Here is a 14,484-nt window from a genome sequence, read left to right as displayed (position 1 = left end):
CAAATCGACCAATCACAGCGACGTACATGCTAATTAACGTCGCTATAACCCGCCCACATCAAGCATTTGACCAATAGCCGAGGAGATGGGCGGCCCAACTCCTCGGCTATTGGTTGTTTGTTGGATGTGGGCGGGGTCTGAAGGAGAACAGCGGAGGATTCAAACTGAACATGGCTGCGGGTAAAGATGTCGATGAAAACACACAAAATACAAGGTAAGAACATGGATACTTTAAAAAGAAATTGGTTATTCACGTTGACAGGGTGTGTTGACTTAGTGTTACTTACCTCTAAAGCTAAGTTTAAACTGGTAAAGGCTTGTTACGTCTGTAAAGCTCAGTGGTTGACGTTACATCCGTGTTAGCTGTTGAACAATAACATTTCCGTCTCCTTGGTGATATTATCGGGTTTAATTAGATTTCACTTCGTTTTCACCAGTTTAAATGTTTGTTTCAGTAGCGATAGTTAGTAGGGGATCCTTAACTTGCGTTTGTTAATGTTAAAGCTGCTTGTTGAGGCTTGTGTTGCCCTTTAGTTTGGGCTAATTCAGAGGTGACGGCGGTGTTTAGATCAGGGGTGTCAAACGTGAGGCCCGCGGGCCAGAACCGACCCGCCGGTTAGTCCAATCCGGCCCACTTTCCTTCCTGTCTTGTTTTCCTTCCATCAGTTTCTAATATTCAGTTCAGTTTGTAAGACGTCCACTGATTTCATCTTTAACTATGTGTTTCAAAAGCTTGTTATGGTATCCATTGTGTCAAATCTTCATCTGAAAAGTAACTACAGCTGTCAAATAAATGTAGTGGAGTAGAAAGTTAGTACAATATTTGCCTCTTTGACCCATTCTAACTATATAGAAGCAGTGAGGAGCCACAGTAGTTTTGCTAGAGGTTAAAGCATTCATAGATCTATCATGCAGCACTTATCAACTTGTGTTCTGTTTGAGTTTGTCTCCCATACAAAAAGAGAGCTTGTTTATAGACTTCCTGTTCCTGTCTGCCCCCCCCCCCCCCCGCCCCCCTTTCAGAGGTACAGTGAGCAATATGGTGGTCAATCACGACGAATCTCCGGGGGCCTCACGAAGCAGCCGACCACCCGTCATCTTCAACCCGGACTTTTTTGTGGAGAAACTCCGCCATGAGAACCCTGATGTATTTCTGGAGCTGGTGCTAAGTAACATCACTCGCCTTATCGATCTTCCCGGGACAGAGTTTTCCCAGCTCCTCGGTGAGGAGGGCCCCAAGACCCCAACAGGTGGAAACGGAGGCTTCTTTCGCTCTTTCAACTTCCTCAAACGCAAAGGTGAGAGTCCAACTTGATGACATCTTTTTAGAAATCACACATTAACTACATTTGGCAGACCTGTGACCCTTCAGTAGGTTTTAATGCTATCAAACACAAACTCTTTACTTTACTCATTACTTCCACAGATAAAGGTGTTGTGTTTGGGTCTCCGCTGACTGAGAGCTGCATCGCACAGATCTACCAGCTTATTGAGTACCTCAGCAAAAGTAAGTTGTCAAAATAAATTGAAGAGATCCCTCCTTTACAGTTGATTTTGCATCCTCACCGCTCTGCCTCTCAGAAACTAACAGCAGCAGATTCTTTCTGCAGACCATTACCATTGATCAATATGGATAGCATTTTTTCTTCTCTTCTAACCCTTACATACCCATTTTTTATATTTAAGAGTTGTTAAAACACAGCATACACATTTCTTCTAGGTTGTTTTTTTTCCTAATGTGACCAACAGTTTAAAATAATGGTTTATTTTTTTATTTTTGTGCAGCTGATACTCATTTTTATATGAGCAAATGTATTTTTCCCCCATAAATAAATAGACTCTCATACTATGTTTGCTCTCTGACAACTTCATTATTAATGTGAATTGGTGTAGAAACTAATAATAAGTCAGAATATGAACAGTATGTGAGGGTTAATTAGTTATTTGCAGATTTTTATCACTTGTTCTGATTGAGAAGAATTATTGAGCACAAAAACAAATCTCATCTCACCCCTCACCTGCTTATGTTCTGCTCAGATCTGCATGTGGAGGGTCTCTTTCGGGTGCCGGGGAACAGTGTTCGGCAGCAGACCCTCAAGGAGCTCCTCAACAGTGGGGCGGACGTAGACCTGGCGTCTGGAGACTTCCACCCCAATGATGTGGCCACGCTGCTCAAGACTTTCTTGGGAGAGCTGCCCGAGCCCTTGCTCACACATAGACACTTCCACGCACACCTGAAGATCGCTGGTAGGGTTAGGGACACACACACACACACACACACACACACACACACATACACACACACTTATTTTTAAATGCTACACTTCTATCTTCTCATTTTGACTTTCTGGCACTTGAGAATTCTGTGATATTTTTATTCCAAGCTTTCCAAATAATGGTGTTTACAATGCTTCAAAAAATACTGAATTTCCAGGTTAAAACATATAGATGATAAATATATCTGTGGATTTCTTTCCTTCACCCTCATCCTTTTCCCCAGACATGACTCTGTTTGATGAACACGGCAATAAGACCGCGATACCCAACAAGGAGCGACAAATCGAAGCCCTGCAGCTCCTCTTCCTGCTGTTACCTCAAGCCAACCGCTCACTGCTCAAACTGTTGCTGGACCTGCTCTACCACACCGCCAAGCAGCAGGAAAAGAACAAGATGTCCGCCTTCAACCTGGCCCTCATGTTTTCTCCGCATGTCCTCTGGCCTAGACATGTAAGATTTGTACCGTGTGACAGAAGTTCAAGGACCAGAAGCTGAATGAGCACATTTGGTTTAATTTGGGATTTGCCACAAACTACTCACAAATTATACTTAAAGACATGTATGTGTAAAATAAGTTAAGATGCCTTTATTGTCACTGTATTAATAATACAATGAAATTGCAAGCGCCCATCACGGTGGCATTTAAACATACTACATACATACGTTCAGCAACTATACGACATAAAGAAAACAAAACTAAAACAAAGGCAGGTAAAGTAAAAAATAAAGTGCTGTGAGTGCAAGTGTCAAATATCGCACTAGTGATATATAATGCACAAATATATGAATTTTAGTTTTTAAAAAAGTGGGTTGCAGACTCAGAGGCACTGTGTGTTTATTGAGAGTCTGGATGGCTTTAGGAAAGAAGCTGTTCAAGAGTCTGAAGGTGTGTGTTTTTATCGACCTGTTCCCGCCTCCCTGAAGGCAGAAGGTCAAAACCAGAGGTGTGATATGAATATTTTCAGCTTCAGTTGGTACAGTTAACTAAGTGACTTGTGTTTCTGTTCCTGCTTCAGATGACGGCTGGTGACCTGAAAGACAATCTGAAGAAACTGAACAACAGCATGGCCTTCCTCATCAAACACTCACAGAAACTCTTCAGGGTGATTATTGACCACACACACGCAATCAAACAATTATATAAGTTAACCTCGCTTAATAATCTAGCATGCAGGCCAAGACTGGAAAGACCCGAAGATTAAAGTACATATAAATTTAGTATGCTAAAGGTTTTGTGTGTTTGTGTTTTGTTTGTTGTTCAGGCTCCGGTCTACCTGCGGGAATATGCCAGAGTGCACTTCAGTGGGTCCAAGGCTCTGCAGACTAAGGTTAGTAGAAGGAGCTGACATTAGGTTAACACTTTTTCCTGCTTTAGAGATCTAAATGAAATAATTAAGTCTATAAAATAAACAATATTCAACATAAATGTGCCTCAACATGCTTATTTGCATAAATCAATCAATCTTTGTAAAGCGCCAAATCATAACAAAAGTCATCTCAAGGAAGTTTACATTTAGAGCAGGTCAAGCTCAGACTGTCATTTGTGAGACTGTCCTAGCCTAACTTGTCCCGTGCTCTGACAGGATGATCTGGAGCTGCTGCCGGTAAGCGGTTCTCCTGCCCCGCGGACGGTGTTGCCCATGAAGAGGACGGCTGCCACGGGCCCCAGCTCTCAGGAGCAGTGCCAGTCACCTGCTCAACAATACACAGAGGAGGCGCTGAAGGAGCTGTTCAGACACGTCCACCACAACATGCCGGACTCCGCCAAGAAGAAGAAACTTGTCCGACAGGTTCAGATTGAGATCTCTTTTATCCCTTTTCCACCAAAGCGGATCCAGTGCTGGTTCTGGGACAGTGCTTAATTTGGAACCGGTTTTCCTGTTTTGACCAGGCGGGTAGTTCCAGTTCCAGGCCAACGCGGATTAACTTAGAACTGCATTCTATCAAAAGGCCACCAGGGGGCGACCGTCTCTATACAAGTCAATGGAGAATTCACCAACTTCTCACTTGATTTCTAACCTCAGTAAACGTTTTCAAAATGTGTTTATGGTCTCAATCGCTAGTTTAAAGCCTTCTTCAATGCAGTATGATGTTCATTTGGGACATTTTGGCCTCCCTGATTTTATATGTGACGATAAAGCAGGGTATGCATTAGGGCGTGGCTACGTCCTGATTGAGAGGGTTGATTGATCAATGTCCTCGAGATCCAGCCCTCGCAACCATAGCAACCTCCCCGCTCTGCCCATGGCCATATAAGTAGAATCAGTGTTTTTATTTTTCCCAGCATGCACCTGAAATTTTCAAGTTGGCGCTGCCCAGATTCGAAACTATTGGCTTCCGAGCAGCAGTCCACAAACCAATGGGTGACGTCACGGATATTACGTCCATTTTTTTTATACAGACAGAGAACCGGCTCCCGGTCAGAAAAGTTTGCTGGACTAGAAGAAAGAACCGCTTACGTTAGAGGGCGCGGGGGGCGGGGTTATTGAGACCAGCCACAACAAACAAGACCGCATAGTGGTGAATAGATAAGTCTCAATCCTGTCGAGCAGCACAAATACGTTGTGCTGCCGTGTTCGGATACGAGCCAGGAGCAACAGCTGTACAAACGCGTAGTCTGCAATCGTTGTTGTTGCTTCTTCTTCTTCTTTGTATTATTGTTGCTTCGAAGTTGGTGCCAGTCTTTATGGGAAAGCAGAGACGTAACTGACATACGGTGACGTAATGACGTGGCTCCCTAACCACCTCAAGCCTGGAAAAGCAAACTGGTTCTCAACTGGTTCCCAACCAGCACTAGCACTAGAACTGCTTTGGTGGAAAAGGGGGAATTTGTCATGGTAGAGCCCAGCTGCTTGAATTGAACACTTAAACCTAAGAGATGAGCTCATTTTACTGTCAGATGTCGTGAGTGCAAAATGTCAAATATCTTAAATATAAAATATAATGGATGTCTTCTGTTTTCCTCCATGCAGTTAGTCAAGCAGACCACCTCAGGAACGCCTACCAGTGAGCACTGCCCTCCAGGTCCCAACAAGAAACACCCCCGTTCACGCTCCTTTGGTGGACTCATCAAGGTACAGAAACAATACACGCTCATTAAGGCTGGACGATATGATCACGATATTATCTAACCCAATATAGCAAAGTCGACAGTAGCTTCCTACCTTGCAGTGTGGTGAGCGATGTGCATGTTGCAGTAAAGCCCACAACTCATCTACAAGCCATTAATGTGACGTTGTGTTGATGGCTTGTGGATGAGTTGTTTTAGGTGAGCAAAGAGAGGTTGATAACGTCAGCTCGCACATCGTTAAAACAACAATTTGGATATAAGCGTATATTGCACACGCCTAACATATGTTTTGTGTTTAGTATTTTGAAGTGTTTTTGCCATTATACAGCAGAAAGCTGACGAGAAAGGATGGATTACATGCAGTTCCCCAACTGGAGTTAAACTGGTGGTCAGTGTCTTTAAAATCAAAGACCACCAGGAATCCCCAAATGGCCTTAATTTTGTTGGTTAGGGTTTATTTATTCAGGAAGTTTCATCGAGATCGCGTCTTGGGTTCGATACCTAGATGGGGCCTTTCTGTTTGGACTCTGCATGTTCTCCCTGTGCTTGTTTCCTCTGGGTGCTCCAGTTTCCTCCCATTGTCCAAAAAACAGTCAAGTTCGGTTAATTCTCCTGTCAGTGCCTGTGACCAAGCTACTGCAATAGATCTGGAGTTGGTTGGTCCTTACTCCTAGTAGTAAGTAAGATGGGTTGAATACGGCCCTATAAAATCCATTTTATTTTTTCCCAAATTCCATTTTTTCCTTTTTAATTTTTGTGAATCCTGGTTTTTTTTACCCTTTACTCTTATTTTACTAACAAAAACAGTTCACCTGACTAGGCATGGGCCGGTATGAGATTCTGGCGGTACGATAACCATAAGCAAACATATCACGGTTTCTCGGTATGGCAGTATTGTGATCCAGCTCTAAAATGTTCCTAAAAGGAAGAAAAATAAAGACAGACATGTTAATTTAACCTGAATCTGTAATGACAGTGTGAGGGGTCGTGATACTCTACGCTGCAGCTGCACCACCTGACGGATTTCTGACCTTTCCACTTCCTGTCTTTGCCCAGACAAAAATCAGCTCATACCTTAGGAACGGTATGACAGAAAATTTGGCGGTTTCGGTTATCGTGGCTTTTTCAAATCGCGGTATACCTTTTAACATGGTTATCATCCCATGCTTACACCTGACACATAGAAGTCCTTGGGGAGCTGCTCGGCTCTGTACTGAGGGGTTAGTGTCGAGTTTTCGAAGTTTATTCTCAGACGAAGACAGAGCCGTTTCCCAGCCGCTTCGCCATGCTTACATTGTTTTGAAGGGGGATGGGCTCAGTGTGTGGAGGGGGGGGGGGGGCTTGTTGTGCCACCCAGATTTGCTTCCCTCCGTGCAGTTTTCCCCCAGACATACGTTTCTCTTCCATACGAAAACAGCATTTCAGGGCGTGCAGGTGGTCGAGTGGTTAGAGAGCATGCCATATACGCAGCAGTATATGTTCTAATCCCGATCGGAGGTCCTTTGCTGCATGTCTACCCCCCCCATCCATGTTTCCTGTCGGTCTACTGATAAATACAGGCGTCTATGCCAACAAAATATTGAAAAACCCCCCCAAAAAACAGAATTTCAGTCAAATTATGTCAAATTCTGCGTTAATCGACCAATTCTGCGTTTCAATGATCGGGGAACTCATAGGGTCCTAGTTAAATGCGGAGACTGAAGCCAGGGAACAAATTATATCATTGTAAGGATTTCACATTGATATTTTCACCTGTTCCTCGCTAAACTGGCCGCCTCTTCTTCTCCAAATTGTTTTTCCACATATTGTTCTGGTACCAGCGTAAAGCTCGTGGTGAGCAGCTGACAGCGGAGAGGCGAGGTAGGCACATCTCACCGGATACCGTCACCAGGACAGGACGGAAATGTGGCAAAGAGAACGTCAACCAGCAGGTGAGCGGCTTTTTATCAAATAGCATCTAATGTATGGTTTATATTTGCTGCACTCTGTACCGACGGCTTTGTGTTATCTGTGGTTTCATGACACCGATAGTGGTTTTTATTAGCAGATGACTGTTTTTTACCTTGATGTCAAAAATAATATGTGTGTGTCTGTCTGTCTGTCTGTCTGTCTGTCTGTCTGTCTGTCTGTGTGTGTGTGTGTGTGTGTCTGTGTGTGTGTGTCTGTGTGTGTGTGTGTGTGTGTCTGTGTGTACAGGTGAACAGTCCACTGACCGGTCTCCTGTTGGGGAAGGCGGGGCTGGTAGTAAAAAACCCAGATTTCACTTTTAAAGAGAACAAAGCTCTGAAGGTTTCTGAGGTATGACACAGTTAGTTTTCTGCCGTTCTTCTTCACGTCAGGGTTATTATAGTTAACGAAAACTAAGACTAAAACTAGCAATGAAAAAATAATTTAGTTAACTGAAATTAAAATAAAAACTACAATTTAAAAAAAAAAAAAAGAAGAAAAAAAAAAGAAAAGAAAACTAAATAAAAACTTGAACGAACAATGTAAAACTAACTAAAACTAAACTGAATTGAAGATAAATTCAGCTTCGTTTTCTCCCTCGGTGACTTCCTGTCCTGCAGCAGCCGCTATGCTTCGTGGTTAAAGAATGAAATTAAAAAGGACTTGATGATAAAACATATTTGGTGTCAAACATTATTTCATCCTTTTCAGCTTCTACAAGTCAAGACTTTCTCTTAATACCTGAAAAACTAAAACTAAATAAACACTAAACTGAAACTACTAAATCACTTGATGAACTCACTAAAACTAAACTGAAATAAAAAAGCAAACTGAAAAACTAAATAAAATAAAAAAAACTAAAGAAAATTTCAAAACTATAATAACCTTGGTTCACGTAACACCAAAAACATCACTATCCAAACCTGCTCATACATTTAGAGACATGCGCACACAACTGCTTGTGCTTCAAGTGACATCCACAGTGTAGCTTTTTTTTTCTTTGATTGAACAGAGTTTTGGAAACTTGTATTAACTTGTAATTTAAAAATAGAGCTAATAGGAGAACACATTGAAGGAATCAGTCATCACTTCATTTTTAATTTTGCTCAGTTTCAAAGTACATGAAAAAGTTGTCACACATCGATATCAGTCCACTTAAAGTAATGAAACCTTTTATTTTAAGGTTATTTCTTTATTTATTCTTTTTCCTTAGACTTGCAGCATCACAGTTTTCTTTGCAGAGGACTTAAACTCATATTATTATTAATTACATAAACATGCAAATCAAGTCAAATGGGAAAAATTTGAGTTTTTTGAATGATTTAATATTAATATTTCTTTAATGGCATGATATTTTTGGATGAATATTTGTGCTGTTGATTTTGTAATTGATGACTTCCTCTCTCTCTCTCTCTCTATCTGTCCATCCATCCATCCCTCTATCTCTCAGCAGGACACTTCCTCCGTCCCCAGGAAGTATTTCTCTCCTGTTTCTCAGCATATCTCGGCGTAGAACCTGACACTTCCTCTTCCTCCTCCTAGTCCTCCTCGTCTCCTTGTCCTCCTCGTCTCCTGCAGGACTTGGGCAGTATTAATATTATTATTCCTCATTTTTATCATTGTCTTGTCATCGTAGTAAGTCTACTGGGTTCTGTTTTTCTTTTTAAACATTTTTAACTGTGACTAATATACAGCTGCCTTAGCCTCAGCCAGACCAGCCAAACCAAACCCAGGATCTCTGTCGCTCTCTCTGCTGCCCTCTGCTGGACGTTTAGCAGAAGTGTTACAATTAAAATGCTCCACTGTAGTTTTGCTCTAAGGTTGCATCAATTTAAAAGTTGTGTGATAGCGTTGTGTAAAAGAAAAAATCACGTTATAATTTAATTACTAGTTTAAATAAATCCCTTTCAGTTGTTCTCATTGGGGGATTTTGCACGTTTTTAATATTCAGATAATGCTTTTGTGAATGAAGATGGACAATATTAGCACAATTCATTAATGCAGCAGACTTTTAAAATATTGCATTATTATTTAAGCCACACTTGAATTAAACTGGACACTGGTGTTTTGCACAAATATGGGATTAATCTTTGGGATTAAATAAAGTCTGCAGCAGCTGTTGGGAGCAATACAGAGTTTTAATTTCTACTTTTTTTTAACTCTATAAAATTCTTTGGAAGCTATTTAATTATTTTTAAAGACCACACGATGCGTTTTCTAATGGCCAGGTTTGTACAGTAGATGCAAATCAACAGAACAGGACAGTATTTTGGGATTAAAGCGGACTGATTCAGGTCAGGCAAGAGCATTTTATGTATTTACATCCATAAATCCAAATGTTCTTCTTCTTCCTTTTATTTTTTTTAAATTTAAACACCATCTGGCACAACTTCAAGTCTGCATGAGATGATCTGCTTTTAAAGATCATGTTTTAAAATATGTTTTAATTATTCATGCATATTCATTTATACTCATCATGTTGCATATGGTGCTCTGTCTAAACTTTGTGGGGGTATAACTTTAACCTCTACCTTTATTAATAATAATAATAATAATAATAATCCGAACAGCGACCCGGGTCTGAGCTGGTTTGGTTTGGTTTGGTTTGGTTGTGCTGGCTCTGAACTGCTTGTGTGCCAGTTATCACTTGAAACATATTTTATGAAGCTACTGTTTCTGAATCTATGACCACTAGCCGGCTGAGCTTTACTATATACATGTTGTACAGTGTATGTGTGTGTGTGTGTGTGTGTGTGTGTGTGTGTGTGTGTGTGTGTGTGTGTGTGTGTGTGTGTGTGTGTGTGTGTGTGTGTGTGTGTGTGTGTGTGTGTGTGTGTGTGTGTGTGTGTGTGTGTGTGTGTGTGTGTGTGTGTGTGTGTGTGTGTGTGTGTGTGTGTGTGTGTGTGTTGTTATTGGCAACGGTGACATGGTGTTTTTTTTTTTTTTTTTTTTGGTACGATATGTTAGCCACTTTGTTTTAACGTATGCTAGCTTGGGTGAACGTGACGTGCTGCTCATCCAGAATCAGTGAGCGCTGAGTCAACTTTACTTTTTATTAAAAAAAAAAAAAAAGTTACATCCTGATGTGAAGAATATTAAAACCAACCGTTTCTACTATTCTCACTTTCTTTTAGGATTATGAAACCATTTGCATCCTTATTTGTGAATTTGTCAAATGTGAAATGTTCGATGATGAGTCCAGATACTTAACGGGATTTGATTTTTTTTTTTTTTTTTTTTTTCTCCCAACTGGAGAATTGAAGGGTCATGTGTTTTTTTTTTTTTATATTTATGGAAGTGGTTGAGAGATTGTGTTTAATGTTGATGGTTTATAATGAAAGTCGGAGAAGGAGAGCATTTCTGTATGTTTTGTTTTATTACAGGGGGCAATGAGCAGTAGTCGGTTTACAGTCAGGTCCTCACTTCTCACAATAGTGTGTTCATGTGTGTGGACCTGAAGTTTAAAGGGTCTAATCTGAACATGGTCTCACACCTCAGACAGCATTTAAAGAGGGGCCAGAAAATATCAACAGGTTTCTGAGAGAGTCCCAATTAAAACATCTAGAGAAGAGCGAAGAACACACCAACATCAGAGATTGGTTTTAAATTTAAAAATCAATGTTTTTATTTTATTTAACGTGCGGACTCTGAGCTTTCTTCAAAATACCACAAGCTAGTTTTAAGCTTCCTGTCGTCCTCTTGGGTCAAATTGACCCCGTCTGTTTTGACTGTTCCTTCCTTCCTTCTGTCCTTCCTTCTTTCCTCCTTCTCTCTTTCTTTGCTACCTTCTTCGCATCCTTCTTTCCTTCCTCCCTCTTTTCCTTTCTCCCTTTCTCCCTCCCTCCGTCCTTCCTTCCTTCCTTCCTTCCTTCCTTCCTCAGTTCCTTCTTTACTTTCCTCTCTCCCTTCCTTCCTCCCTGCTTCTCTCTTTCTTTCATTCCCCTCTCTTTCCTCCCTTCCTTCTTTCCTTCCCCCTACCTTCCTCACTTCCTTCTTTCCATCCTTCCTCTTTCCCTTTCTCTTCCTTCCTTCCCTCCTCCCTCCTTTCCTTCTTCCCTCCTTCCTTCCCTCCTTCCTTCCCTCCTCCCTTCCTTCCCTCCTCCCTTCCTTCCCTCCTCCCTCCCTCCCTTCCTTCCCTCTTCCCTCCTTTCCTTCCTTCTTCCCTCGTCCCTTCCTTCCTTCCCTCCTCCCTCCTTTCCTTCCATCTTCCCTCCTCCCTCCTTCGCTTCCATCTTCCCTCCTCCCTCCCTTCCATCCTTCCTTGACTCGAGGACAACAGGAGGGTTACAATCTTTTATCTCTTCTAGCTTCTCTCTTTTTACGGCCTGACTGAACTTGACGTCTGCTCGGCTCGTCTTGTAGGAAGTGACGATGCACCACTAACAGTTTTCCCAACGTTCAGCACCGAGAAACTAAAATCAGCGTCTCAGCTCGTCTCAAACAGCTGTTGGAGATTGACTCGGCCTGATAATCAGGATGAAACACCTTGATTCATTTGTTTGAATCGGTGAACAGGTCTTTCTTTCCTTCCTTCCTCTCTCCCTCCTCTTTTTTCCTTCCTCTCTCTTTCCCTTCCTTCCTTCCTTACTGTTTTCTTTTCCAAACTTCCTTTCTTTTCTTTCTTTCTTTTTCCTTCCTTCCATCTGTCCTTTCCTCTCTTCCGTCCTTCCTTCCTCCATCCTTCCTTCCTTCCTTCCCTCCTTTTCTTCATTCCTTGACTCGAGGACAACAGGAGGGTTAAGGAAAAATATCCAACCTTCCTTTCTTTTCTTTCTTCCTTCTTTCCTTCCTTCCTTCTGTCCTTTCCTCTCTTCCGTCCTTCCTCCCTCCCTCCTTTCCTTCCTCCCTGCTTTCCTTCTTTCCTTGACTCGAGGACAACAGGAGGGTTAAGGAAAAATATCCAATCTTCCTTTCTTTTCTTTCTTTTTTCTTCCTTTCTTCATTCCTTCCTTCCTTCCTTCCATCTGTCCTTTCCTTCCTCCCTTCCCTCCCTCCCATCCTTCCTTCCTCCCTCCCTCCTCTCCTTCCTTTCCTTCCTTCCTTCCTTCTGTCCTTTCCTCCTCCCTCCTCCCTCTTTTTCATCCTTCCTTCCTTCCTTCCCTCCTTTCCTTCCTTCCTTTACTCGAGGACAACAGGAGGGTTAAGGAAAAATATCCAACCTTCCTTTCTTTTCTTTCTTTTTTCTTCCTTTCTTCATTCCTTCCTTCCTTCCATCTGTCCTTTCCTTTCCTTCCTCCCTTCCCTCCCTCCCATCCTTCCTTCCTCCCTCCCTCCCATCCTTCCTCCCTCCCTCCTCTCCTTCCTTCCTTCTTTCCTTCCTTTCTTCTGTCCTTTCCTCCTTTCCTTCCTCCCTCCCTCCTTTCCTTCTTTCCTTGACTCGAGGACAACAGGAGGGTTAAAAAAAAAAAGACGATGCCTTGAAACTGAAGTCTGCAACACGGCTCTACTTAATTAACCTCTCTGCATTTGTCTCATGGTCTCAGAATCAATTCAGATAGTCTTCTCTTCAGTTTTCCTTTTTGTCTGAGTCTGGATTTGGGAATCTGCTATCGGTGCATCGTGTCTTGAAAGTGTTGTGGATGTTGAGTTGAAGGAGCTTTTTTTTTGGAAGGTGATATGACGAAACATGACTGACGTAGACACCGAACAACCTTACCTCCTTTTTTTTATTTTTTTTTATTTTTTTTAATAATGTATATTCCTATTCTAATTGTCTAATGTTTCTTTTCTTTAAATTATTGTCCTCCTCTCTCTTTGCATCTCCTTGTGTCCTCTTCAGTTTTACAGACTAAAAATTTTAAAGGGAGAGCTTTGAATTGAATCCTGATTTTATATTTATTTTATTACTGGTTAGTTCTCAATGGTGTCACCAACAAAACAAGTTTAAATTTAAGGTACATTTATTTATTTTATTATCCTTTTTAAAGCTTGCTTTTGTGACTCAAAGGAAAGCAGTGACCCCCCCCCCCCCTCCCCCTCCCCCACCCCCACTTCCTCCTCCTCCTCCCCCCAATGCTGTTTTTTTAATAACGCATGTCTGTTTCCTGTCATTTATATTCTCGTTACATGTGAAATATTTTGTTACTGATCTGCAACGGTCACCGACGAGTTCTTCTTCTCCTGCACACCACTGTGACAATATGAGTCTTAACTTTATACAATGGTTAGTCTGCACCTTATCGCTTAGTTACCGCCGAGAGTCAACAGGAAGTGGTTTTTACATTATACGGATGGTCTACTACTAAAAACGTCTGTTAACTTTATACTCAAAATACAAGCTTTTTATTTTATACTTTTTTTTTTTACAGTGTAACGGTGAACTCATCTGTGACTGTTGTATCATTTGGTTCAAACTGTGGTAACCTTTTTTTCTTTTCTTTTTTTGTATTTCAGTGTAAAATAAGTTAACCCTGTACATTGGATTTTTTTTTTTTTTTTTTGTTGAACCGTCCACTTTGGATTAAAACTTTTTTATGTTTCTGACAGAGATTCTGATCTTATGTGTTTTTTTATTTTATTTTTTATGAATGTTTAATTTTTTCCCGCCCATTTCTTTTTACAGTACAGTATGCAGTCAGCAGTCATGTACTATAATATAGATCATATTAGAGCAGAGGTGTCAAACTCATTTTCATTCAAGGGCCACATACAGCCCAATTTGAGCTCATGTGGGCCGGATCATTAAAAGGAAGAAAGGAAGAGAAGACAAGAAGGAAGGGAAGACAAGAAGGAAGGGACGAAGGAAGGAAGGGAAGACAAGAAGGAAGGAAGGAAGGGAAAACAAAACAAGAAGGAAGGGAAGGGAAGACAGATGGAAGGAAAGAAGGAAGGAAGGGAAGACAGATGGAAGGAAGGAAGGGAAGACAGATGGAAGGAAGGAAAAGACGACATGATGGAAAGATGGAAGAAAGGAAGGATGGAAAGATGGAAGAAAGGAAGGATGGAAAAGAAGACAGGGAGGGAGGAAACTGGGCCGGATTGGGCCTCTTGGCGGGCCGGTTCTGGCCCACGGGTCGCATGTTTGACACCCCTGTAATAGATTATAGTGGAGCCTTGAGATCAGTGTAGTGCTTGTGTTTGTCCACTAGAGGGCGATAGATGTCAACTGAGATGTGTGAGTACAGCTGCTATGATCTGACACCACAAGCATCCAAATGATCTTTACAGTCCATGAACACACACACACACAC

General features: G+C 41.6%; 1 protein-coding gene across 1 annotated transcript; it reads left to right on the top strand.

Annotated features, from left to right (window-relative positions):
- Positions 1–170: 170 nt before the first annotated feature.
- Positions 171–9,089, top strand: arhgap19 (Rho GTPase activating protein 19). The gene is made up of 12 exons (XM_053338401.1): positions 171–214; positions 1,036–1,298; positions 1,427–1,507; positions 2,038–2,247; positions 2,501–2,727; positions 3,294–3,380; positions 3,540–3,605; positions 3,861–4,067; positions 5,250–5,351; positions 7,168–7,278; positions 7,544–7,645; positions 8,748–9,089. Exons 1-12 carry the CDS (start codon positions 171–173, stop codon positions 8,805–8,807), a joined length of 1,560 nt encoding a protein of 519 aa, XP_053194376.1. The 3' UTR covers positions 8,808–9,089.
- Positions 9,090–14,484: the final 5,395 nt, after the last annotated feature.

The sequence above is a fragment of the Scomber japonicus genome, chromosome 2, assembly GCF_027409825.1.
Source record: "Scomber japonicus isolate fScoJap1 chromosome 2, fScoJap1.pri, whole genome shotgun sequence".
Taxonomy (NCBI): Eukaryota; Metazoa; Chordata; class Actinopteri; order Scombriformes; family Scombridae; genus Scomber; species Scomber japonicus.
Note: the sequence above shows the minus strand (reverse complement) of the source record. Positions and strands in the feature narration are given on the sequence as shown.

Excerpts from the sequence above, each read along its gene's own strand:
- arhgap19 (XM_053338401.1), top strand. The coding sequence starts at position 171 with ATGGCTGCGGGTAAAGATGTCGATGAAAACACACAAAATACAAG. Across the intron at positions 7,279-7,543 it reads AAGAGAACGTCAACCAGCAG|GTGAACAGTCCACTGACCGG; the intron begins GTGAGCGGCTTT and ends CTGTGTGTACAG. Across the intron at positions 7,646-8,747 it reads AAGCTCTGAAGGTTTCTGAG|GACACTTCCTCCGTCCCCAG; the intron begins GTATGACACAGT and ends ATCTCTCAGCAG.